General features: G+C 55.4%; 1 protein-coding gene across 1 annotated transcript in view; it reads right to left on the bottom strand.

Annotated features, from left to right (window-relative positions):
- Positions 1–34: 34 nt before the first annotated feature.
- EWSR1 (EWS RNA binding protein 1) overlaps positions 35–10,351 on the bottom strand; it is an 18,135-nt gene continuing 7,818 nt past the window's right edge. Inside the window, exons 5-16 of the mRNA XM_042023116.1 lie at positions 8,375–8,542; positions 7,500–7,714; positions 6,684–6,864; positions 3,915–3,949; positions 3,239–3,271; positions 2,493–2,611; positions 2,042–2,171; positions 1,819–1,941; positions 1,566–1,743; positions 1,163–1,260; positions 515–788; positions 35–253 (exon numbers count right to left, since the gene is read on the bottom strand). Coding sequence (XP_041879050.1) covers positions 214–253; positions 515–788; positions 1,163–1,260; positions 1,566–1,743; positions 1,819–1,941; positions 2,042–2,171; positions 2,493–2,611; positions 3,239–3,271; positions 3,915–3,949; positions 6,684–6,864; positions 7,500–7,714; positions 8,375–8,542 — 1,594 coding nt within the window. The 3' untranslated portion in view covers positions 35–213. The remainder of the gene's footprint in view (positions 254–514; positions 789–1,162; positions 1,261–1,565; positions 1,744–1,818; positions 1,942–2,041; positions 2,172–2,492; positions 2,612–3,238; positions 3,272–3,914; positions 3,950–6,683; positions 6,865–7,499; positions 7,715–8,374; positions 8,543–10,351) is intronic.

Genomic DNA, 10,351 nt, shown 5'->3' with positions numbered 1-10,351 from the left:
CGGGGGGGGAAGGGGAAGAAAGAATTCATCACGCTACCGTTGAACTTGGTTTTAATGTTTCTCCACAAACAGTGAAAAATACTAAAGTACAGACAAGGAGGACTCATAATGTTGTGGCCAACATTATAAATATGGAATTATAAATTTAAAACATTTTTTTTTTCTGGTTTAAAAAATAAATCTGGTAGTAAATGCGGCTCTGGGGGGGCGGCGTTAGTAGGGCCGGTCTCGGCGATCCTGGCGGTGTTCACCCCTGTGGGCCGAGGGTGGGGAACAAGGGTCAGCTGTGGGGTCCAGGAACCGTCCCCGGGCCGGGGAGGTTCCTTAACCCCCCCTCTCACTCCCCCTGACACCCATTTACCCACCCCCTCCACTTATCCCGCCCCCCCACCCATTCACCCCCTTGCCCCTCCACCCACCTGTCCCACCCCACTGACCCTCTCCCCATCAGTGTCTCCCCTCCAGTGTCCCCTTATCCCCTCCCATCACTCCCTGCCCCGCCCTCCATCCATACTTGTCCATCTTTCCCGGCCCTCCGCGCCGTCCTCTGCCTCCTCCTCCCATCTGCTCCATGAGGGGTCCCGGGGGTCCCCCGGGTCCTCCTCCTCCTCCTCCTCTCCGGCCGCCTCCTCCGTAGCCGCCTCGGTCCATGCCCCGGCCACCTCGGAATCCCCCTCGGTCTCCGCCGCGGCCGCCTCGGAACATGCCGCCGGGCCCCCCTCGGTCCATGAGGCCCCCGCCGCGCCCGCCCCGCATCCCCCCGGGGCCGCCTCGGCCGCGGTCACCGCCTGCGGGAGGAGCAGAGACCCTCAGAGTGACCCCCAGGGAGCCCACCCCGCTCCGGTGATCCCTGCCCCACGATCCCAGCACATCCGGCTCTGGCAGCAGCAGCGGGAGAAGGGCTGGGAGCTGCTGGGTACCCCGAGGGGATTCGGGGTTCGTTCAGGTTGGAGCAGGGCCCTGGGGAGTCGGGGTGCTGCTGCCAGCCCCCCACATCCAGGAAGGACAGGAGAAATGGTGCTCCCAGCCTCCATGTCCTGGCTCACGGAGGGATGAAGGCCTGGCAGCTCCTGGAGCTGGCCCAGCCAGTCCCCAAGGAGCCCGAGGCTGGGCCTGGGGTGTCCCGTTGGGAAGTGGGGCTGTGACCCCCCCCCAAACGTACCTGGAGGAGGGAAGGGGGGTGGGAGGAACCCCTCCGGTTTGGGCGCCTTGCACTGGTTGCACTCCGTTCTCCAGGCAAAGTTCTGGTTTCCACAGCCCCTGGGGACAAATTCCAGTCAGCCCAGCGTGGGACAGCATTCCAGCTGGGGTGACATTGGGAAGCACGAGCAGGAGAGCACGTGGAGAGGGGAGGGCCTGGGGCACAGCTCCCGCACTGGGGTGGGGGGCCGGCTGCCCCTTCCCCCACAGCCCCCAGGAGTGACCCCATCCCTCCCTGTGTGCCAGGTGCAAGGTGCTTCCTGGGAAGGCCCAGCAAGCCATTTTGGGAAAGGCCTCCTTGCCCTGGCCAGCTCCTGGGATGACGGGCCCTTGGCACAGGGCGGTGGGCAGCGGGGGGTACTCACGGGTTGGGGCACTGCCAGTCCCCGGCGCGGTGCTGGACGCTCCCTCCGGACGGGTTTCCCCGGGATCCCCGCGGTCCCCTCGAGGAGAAGCCACCCCTGTCTCCGCCTCTTCCCCCCATCCGGCCCATGGGGCCGCTGGGCCCGCTGGGGCCCCCCGGGCCACCGGGTCCCCCTGGACCTGTGGGAAGGAGCCCTGTCAGTGCTGGGAGCCACGGGAAGGATGGGAAGGAGCTCTGGGGGGGCTGCACGGTACCTCCACGGAGAGGGGGGGGCATTCCCCGCTGCTCCCGCGGGGGCATCCCACCCCTCAGGCTGTTCATCGGGCCCTTCTTCCGTGCCAGGGTCACCTTCAGCTTGCTGCCCTGGAAATCCTTCCCTGGGAGGGACACAATGGCAGCAGCATCAGTGAATCACAGCCCTGCTTCCCACACCTGCAATTTTTGGAATTCCATCCCCAAACGTCCCCCAGCACTCACCATCAAACCATTCCACGGCTGTTTTGGCAGTGGACGGGTCATCGTAGGACACGGTGGCATCGCCCTTGGGCTTGCCCGTTTCCTTGTCGATGTAGAGGTTTATCATGGGCTGCCCCGTCCTCTTGTTCATCTAAGGGACAGTGGGACGTCACCAGGGCCCTGTGTCCCCACAGCCCAGCGGGGATTTACTGCTCTGCCTTCCAGCAGAGGCTCATTCCAGAGACCCCATGACAGAAGAAAGGGGCCCCAGGCCTACCACAGGTAACAGCAACTGCCCAGACACCCCAAAAATGAAGGGACAGGCCCAAAACAGCCCTGCCAGGCCTCTCCTGGAGCCTGGACATGATGGGCCTGAAGGATGTGAGCAATGGGCAGGGAGCAGGAGGAGGAAGAGGAGGAGGTGGGTGACCCTTTTCCCTCTGTCAGCTGGGGGTCACTGGTGTCTCCTCACCTTGACAACACCACACTGTTTGAAGAAATCTGCCAGATCCTCCAGGGTCACATTGTCATTGAGTCCCTGCACATAGACTGCAGTGCTGTCCGAGTCCTCCTCCGGGTCCATGGGGGGGCCTAGGAGACAATTCCCGGGGTCAGTGCAGGCAGAGGAAGGGCAGGGATACCCCAGGGCCGAGTTCTTTCCATCCCGCCACGGCCTCCACGGCCGCAGCTTCGCTCTCTGGCAGTGACAGGAAACCCCAGGCCCAAGGGAGGTGACTGTGCCCCCCTCACCTCCTGAGGGCCACGGCCAGACACACCCCACACCCACCCACGTGGGAAGGACCCCCAGGTTCTGTCAGGACACATCCCAGAGGAGAGATGAGGAAGACCTTCGTGCCCCCTGGGCTCCCACACAAGGACATCCTCCCCCCTTTTCCGACGCTGGAAGGCTGACGCAGAACTTCCAGACACGCCTGCGTGACAGGAAGGGACAAGCCATGGATGAGGCTCTGGGGGTGCTGCAGACTCCCTGGATAAGCTCCAGAGAAGCCCCCAACCCCCCTAATTCCTGCAGAGAAGGGTGGCTTTCCCAACCACGTGTGGTTTTCCACAGCCCAGCTGTTTGGGAACAAAGAAATGAAGGGAACAGCCAGAAAGCCTGGAAGCGGCAGTGAGGTGACGCTGCGGCGGCCGCAGCCCTCGGAACGAGGACGTGAGCGTCCATCTCACAACCTCGGGAGGGAGTTTGGTGGCAATTACCTAAATCCAGGTCGGGTCCTTCCTCCATGTGTCCTGCCAGGCGGGAGAGAAGCATAGGGAAGGGTGTTAGTGGGGGCCCTGCGGGCTGGAGAACCAACACACACAACACTAGCTATGACCTGCGCCGCACAAGCAGCAGCACTGCACCTTACTGGGCCATCAGGTGGCTCTTTTAGCACTTCTTCCAACCAAAAACCACTATTACACTGGTTTTAAGCATTTTTTTTCCAACCAATAACCACTAACACACTGATTGTTTAGCAGCTTTCAAACCGTTAACCACTATCACACTGATTTTTTTTTTTTAGCAGGTTTCAAACCGTTAATCACTAACGCTGATTTTTTAAAAGGTTTTACCAAGCCAATCAGTTTTTAAGTTCATTAATAAAAGTTACTTTATACATATATATATATAATAAAAAAAGAAAAAAAAGATTTATTACATCCAAACCATTTCTTTTCCCCAAAATTACAGGAGTGGTTGCTCAACTCTTCCACTGTGTCCGCATACCCCTGGGCATCGCCGGCAGTACCCATTACAGTCTGGTTGCATATTGTCATTTTTAAAACCACTTTAAACGAATAAAAAATTACACTTTGTGCTAAAAAAACTTGACTGCACATTTTTTGTTTTTTTTTTTTTAAACACTATCCATTGTAATGCTCAAAAACTTACCACCAGGCTTATTGAAGCCACCTCGCTCTCCAGCGCTGCTGGGGGGATAAACGAAGAAATGAAGGCCTTTCCCTTTACAAAGCCAGCACCGCTCTGAGCCTCTGCGGCTCACAGGGGAGAAGGGCACTGGCTAAACATCTCCAAACATCTCTCTGTCTCTCTCTCATCTCGGCACTAGGCCTTTCTTCAGGGCAGCTCGCTCAAATTTTCTTTACATATAAAGCAACCTTGGTGTGGTTTGAGGCACCGCTTTGCTGTCGGTGCCCTGGCGTTACTCGGGTATCATCAGTGCAATACTTGGCCGAGAAATGGGGGTTGTGTTTTGTAAATCAAAGTGGGCTTGGTTTGGGTTTTTTTTTTTGGTTGGTTTTTTTTTTTCGTGTTCAAGAGTAATTTGGGGGTGTTTGAGTGGTCAACTCCCTCCCCTCGGTGTGTCCACCAAGGCGCACCCTCAGCCTGTGGCAGCGCCGGGCCCGCGGGTCCCTGACATTTAACAGTGTAAAAGGAGACAAACCACACGCGAGACCTACAACACAGTTCAGCTGACATCGCCCCTAAAACCCTCGAAATAAAGCCATACATTCAGGTCACTACTGAATTTAACAACTCTCTGGAGGGAGAACTTACAGAGTACGGCGGGGGCTCCAAGGCCTGGGGTGCAGCTTTGTGGACACACTCACTTTTGGGCAGGTGCCAATGCAAACAGGGCCGCAGCTTTCACCAAAAGCTTTGGCTGAAGCATTCACAGCTAAAACTGCTTTGGAGCGTGGTGGTTAAGTAGGAAAATGCCACCTTGGGAAAGGATTTGGGCTGTTTCTTGCTCTTTTTTTGGGTGAGCCAGCAAGCTGTTTGGAAGGAGCCGAGCGGAGGAGGGAGAGCACCGTGAATTTTTTCTAGCAAGTATTGCACCTCTAATACTGGGAAAAAAAAAAGTCAATACAGAATTTCGAGCTGTTGCATGCAGCTTTGCCTCCTCTCGTTAAAAGTACACACCATTTACGTAATGTCTCTCTTTTTAAACAGAAGATTTTTACACTTTTTTTTTTTCTTTTTTTTTTCTTTAACGTTACACAATTCTGAAGTAGTAGTATACCCTCCTCTGGTTTTATTACCAAACAACAAGTATGCAAGTTACCAAAGTTACAGAAGGATTCCATTTATACAATCAATACATTGGGTTAAAAATATTCTATGTATATTTTTCCTCTCCATATGGACACCGTGTCTAGTCCCACTTTTCATTATGCTGCCGGCTGAGTACTGAGTACGGGTACTTTTTAAGTATTGAGGTGTTTACAAGGCTCTCACTTTGTAACCTGTAGCATATAAATGCGACAAAGCATGTTAAAAAGTTTTCCATTTTCATAAAAATATCAAATCATCGAGGCAATGAAAAAGGGCACGTTAATAACATCGAGCTCCTTACCTGCTGGAGACACTGAAATCCATCACCACAGCATGCTAAGGTGGGCCGAGTTCCCCTACCTGCCCTGGGTGTCCCCTGAAGCCACCTGTTCTATGGACAGCACAAACTCTACGTCCATAAGGCGGGGGGAGGACCCTTTGTAAGGGTCTGGCCAGGTGGGAAATCGCTCGGGAGGCAAATTTGAGCTGGGATTAAGGTGTGAGATCAGAGACAGGTGACAAACCTTTGGCAATGAGAAGCTCGGAAGGGGCTAGAAATTTGAAGATGTGATGATAGACATTTCAGGTGTCTACATCTACTTTAATCGTTAAGAGATCAATGCAGCACGGCTGAAATCTTTATGCAGATCCCTGGAACTCCGTTCCACCCGAGCCAATTGCAAGCTGGATGCATTCCCACACAAACCAGCCTTTTCCATGTCTTTCCTGGATTTCTCTGATAAAGATTTCATGCCACGTCAACGGGCTGCGACAGAGCTATGCAGAATGGGGCCACCCACTGCCAAACTGGGGTTGCCACCGGGCTGTGCCACGCGGGAAGAAGTGGCCTCTGGAGGGCAGCTGCCGTCACAGCCACCCTGCCAGCACCGGGGCGGGCACGGCGTGTCCCAGTGCCACACCTGGGGACACTCTGCATAGCTCTGAGCAACGGGGTGAGGGGATGGAACACACACAAAGCTGTCAATTCCCTCTCGGAGGAGCCTTTGGGATTAGTTCTCCTCCCTCGTCTCTATCAGAATGACCTCCACACACGGGGACACACCTGAAGGCACAGGTGGCACCAAACCAGCTTGCGCCATCAGGTGAAATGGCCAAACTGATTCGGAGCACCTGAATGCTCCGAGGGGGAGCAGGCCTGGGAGCCAAAGCACTTCCTTCTCTCTGTTCTCAGGGTCCTTCTCCACGTGCTCCAAGCATTCCAGGCTTTCCGAGCTCGCAGGCTCCGTGGGAGGAGGCTGACACAAGACTCCTGCCCTGCCAGAATCCCCGCTCCTGAGGCCCAGGGAGCACCCCCTGGAGCTGGTGGGAGGTTTGTGTGTGTTCCACCCAGAGTTACTGTTAAACCCCACAGAGGATTCCACCTCTGGGCGACCACGAAGGGAGCTGAAAGTGCCAGGGCCAGCATTACCCCCAGTTTCCCCCTCCCCGGGGGCCCAACCAGCTGCAGGACAAACCAACCATCCTGCTCCTATTTCCCTTAGGATAATGTTTCCATGGATGACAAGCAGAGATGTCCTCCATGGAAACACAGCTGGGAACGTCAACCTTTCAGTCCCTTCTTTAGCGTTTCAAATCCTATGGGTAAACCAGAATTAGAGAAAAGGAGAAAAGCTTTGCTCTTACCCCATTCCACCGCGTCCTCCTCCCCGCCCACCTCTGCTCATGCCTCCACGCTCATATCCCCCTCGTCCCCTGCCCCGGCTATCGGGGCCGCTCAGATTCCGGCTCTCTCCCGGGCCGGAGAAGCCTCCGGATTCCTGCCCGTACATGTTCATGCTGCTGGGATGGTCCTGGCGGAACGAGCCTGGGGAAGGGTGGCACAGGTTAGGGAGAGGCAGCCCCTTCACCTGCCCTCAGCTGCAGCCACAACAGCAGCATCGGGGTTATTCAGTTTGGGGAAATCCCTCTGAGAGCAGCGATTCCAGCCGTGCCCCCAGCCAAGGCCACTGCTGACCCCTGTCCCCAAGTGCCACATCCACGGGGCTGTTAAATCCCTGCAGGGAAGGGGACTCCAGCACTGCCCTGGGCAGCTGTGCCACCCTGACCACCCTTTCCAGGAGGAATTTTCCCAATATCCACCCTGAGCCTCTCCTGGCCCAGCCTGAGGCCGTTCCCTCTCCTCCTGTCCCTGTTCCCTGCGAGCAGAGCCCGACCCCCCCGGCTGCCCCCTCCTGTCAGGGACTTGTGCAGAGCCACAAGGTCCCCCCTGAGCCTCCTTTGCTCCAGGCTGAGCCCCCTCAACTCCTCCCCACAAACATTTTGTGCCTCTGTGTTCCCACCCTCCCCTGAGGGGATCATCCCAACCTACCACGGCCTCCAGAGATGCCATTTCTCAGCAGGAAAGGCCAAACCCCAGCTCCAACCCTCCCTCCCTTCACCACAGCTCCGAGTTTTAGATCCAAACTAAGGCCAGGGCTCCTTCCCAGGGATCCCACTCACTCTGCTGGCCGTAGCTGCTGCTCTGCTGGCTGTACTGGCTGGGGGCCTGGCTGTAGGATCCGGTGGGAGGTGGGTAACTGGTGGGAGGTGGCTGCTGCCCGTAGCTGCTCTGCTGGCCATAACTGGTCTGTTGGCCATAGGAGCTCTGCTGCCCGTAGCTGCTCTGCTGGGAGTAAGTGCTCTGATCGTAACTGCTTGGCTGTGTAGAGGAATAGCTGGAAGAGAAAAGCGTTGGGAAAGGTGGGATGATGAGGCAATTCCCTGGCAGCGTGTGTGGAGTGGCTCATGCTGGAAGGCAATGCAATTAGAGGCTGTATTTAGTGCTGTAAATCACTTTAAAAGCTGAAGTCATCCCATGGAGGCCAGTCTGGAGGGCTGGGAAAGCAAAAACCACGTGGCCAACCCCAGTTTATTCACAGCTCTAGGAAAGGGCACCAGCGCCAGGGCAAAACTCAGTGGTAACGGAGGTAACAGGGCCTGGATAAAAGAAGTTCCCCTCATGCAGCTGAGGCTTTGAGAATTTCAAAGTGTACGTTTTAGAAGCCACATTAAAGATACCTGAGGGAAGGAGGGAGCTCCTGGCCAGCTGTATGTGAGAAGAGGCAGCAAAAGGTCCCTCTAGGAAAATTCTTAAAATTCTCAAGTCTCAAAATAAAATTTAAAAAAAAAAAAAATCTAGAAAATGTCTTAAACCTGTTTGTCACGATTTTCCTTCTCAGGTGTGCATGCAGAGCCACTGCTACACTCAGCCACAGCCTCCCAAACCCCACCACCACAACTGCAAGGAGCACAGCTCCTCCTCCCAGGACGCCAAAGCTCCCTCTCCATAAAATCCCTCAGGAAAAGGCCCTAAGCTGAGCACTGCCAAGCCTTACCTGGTCGGAGGGTAGGAGGGAGGAGCGGTGACGGGCTGCATGGGGTAGCTGGCAGGCACCTGGGGGTAGCTGTAGTTGCTCTGCCCGTAGCCCAGGCTGGGCTGGCTGTAGCCTGTCGTGCTGGACTGGGGCTGGCTGGTCTCTGCTGGTTTGCTGCCATCCTGGGGTCTGGGCAGAAATATGGAACAACGTTGGTGCCCAGCCCCACACCTGGCAGCAGCGAAGGGCTCAGATCCCCCCAGGACTGAGGGTTGTGAGCTCTTTTTTGGGGTAGCATTAAAGCTGGCTTTGACTGGTGACAGCCACTGTGGCAGCAGCCAATAAATATGTCATAAACACAGTTTTAGCCCTCCCTGCCTGGGTGTTTGCACACTCCAGGGGAGGCCCAGGCAGCGCCCTGAACAGGGAGCACGGAACACCACAGCTTCTGTTCACCCCAAAGCCACGGCGTTCAGACTCTGGCTGTGGGGCTGAGTGGAGGATGTGGAATGCCAGCAAGGCTGGTCCTGCAGAGCCCTGGGAAAGCAGGAGCTGAATCAGCCAGCAAGGCAGGCACTGAAATGGCCCATTGTTTGCTTCAGAATCCAGCTCACGCAGATATTGCCTCATATATGTTATCCCAATTATCCCACGGAAGAGAAAGGATGCTGAGCTTGGACTGCGTGACCTTTAAAGGTCCCCTCCAACCCAAACCACCCAATTGTGTATTTAGAATTAACTCTCAAGGCCTGAAAATTGAGAACCCTTTGCATGTGGTTCACATGTCCCCTTCTGTTTGTCCCAAAGTTTAAAGGCCGTGTGGATACAGCACTTGGGGACAGGGTTAGTGGTGGCCTCAATGATCTCAGAGGGCTTTTCCAACTCAGAGGATTCTTTGAGCCTTTACTTTCTAAGCGTTTCTCAGAGTGGAGCTAAAAGAGTGAAGCTGTTTTTGCTGTAGAAGCTGGGAAAAATTGTTCACAATGTCAGGATTCATCCTGCAAATTTACATCCCTTTAAAGTGTAACCTGTCAGAGCTGTGCCAGGCTCTGCCTTTCCTTCCCACAGTGCTTGCTACACACACCAGGTAAACGAATAAATCAGCTTTTACTCGCTTCTAAGCAAGTTTCCATTATGTATTCTAAATTTTTCATATCCTCTGAGCAAACAATTCAACTCCACAGATGACAGGCAGTGCCCAGAGGGGTGAGATTTAAAGAGGAAATGTTTTGCAGCCTGTGCATCCACCCCAGCATCCTGCCTGACCCCGTGACTCGGCAGCAGACAGGACTCGGTTCTCTGCTGTACCCTGAGAGGCTGATTTGGCTGCGTGGTGGCTCCCTCGGCCACAGGAACAGCGCTGACTCACCGGGCTGGAGCACAGCACAGCCCTCCCACGCTGCCCCCCCACGCTGCTCCCCCGGCCCTGCAACGCCGCGGCAACAGGCAGGGAGGAGCTGCTGCCAGAGCCCAGGGAGCTGGGGGGAAGAGGAGGAGGAGAAAGAGGAGGAGAAGGAGCAGGAGGAAGAAGAGGAGGAGGAGGAGAAGGAAGAGAAGGGGAATGAGGAAGAGGAGGATGAGGAAGAAGAGGAGGAGCAAGAGGAAGAAGAGAAGGAGGAGAAGGGGAATGAGGAGGAGGAGGACAATGAGGAGGAGGAGGAGGAGGAAGAAGAGAAGGAAGAGAAGTATGAGGAGGAGGATGAGAAGGGGTGGAGGAGAAGGATGAGGAGAAGGAGAAAGAAGAAGAAAAGAAGGAAAAGGAGAAGGAGGAAGAGACAGGAGAAGAAGGATGAAGAAGAGCAGGAGGAGAAGGAAAAGGAGAAGGGGGAAGAAAAGGAGGAGAAGGATTGGGGGGAGGAGGAAGAACAGAAGGAGAAGGAAAAGGAGGAGGAGGAGGAAGAAAAGGAGAAGGAGAAGGATGAGATGGAGGAGGCGGAGAAGGATGAGGACGGGGGAAGGAGGAAGAGAAGGAGAAGGAAGAAGAGAAGGAGAAGGAAA

Source organism: Corvus kubaryi, unplaced genomic scaffold (genome assembly GCF_017639235.1).
Source record: "Corvus kubaryi isolate FWS band 111438036 unplaced genomic scaffold, C.kubaryi_AGA036_p1.0 127, whole genome shotgun sequence".
In the NCBI taxonomy this organism is placed as follows: Eukaryota; Metazoa; Chordata; class Aves; order Passeriformes; family Corvidae; genus Corvus; species Corvus kubaryi.
The sequence above is the reverse complement of the archived record's forward strand: the minus strand, read 5'-3'. Positions and strand labels throughout refer to the sequence as shown.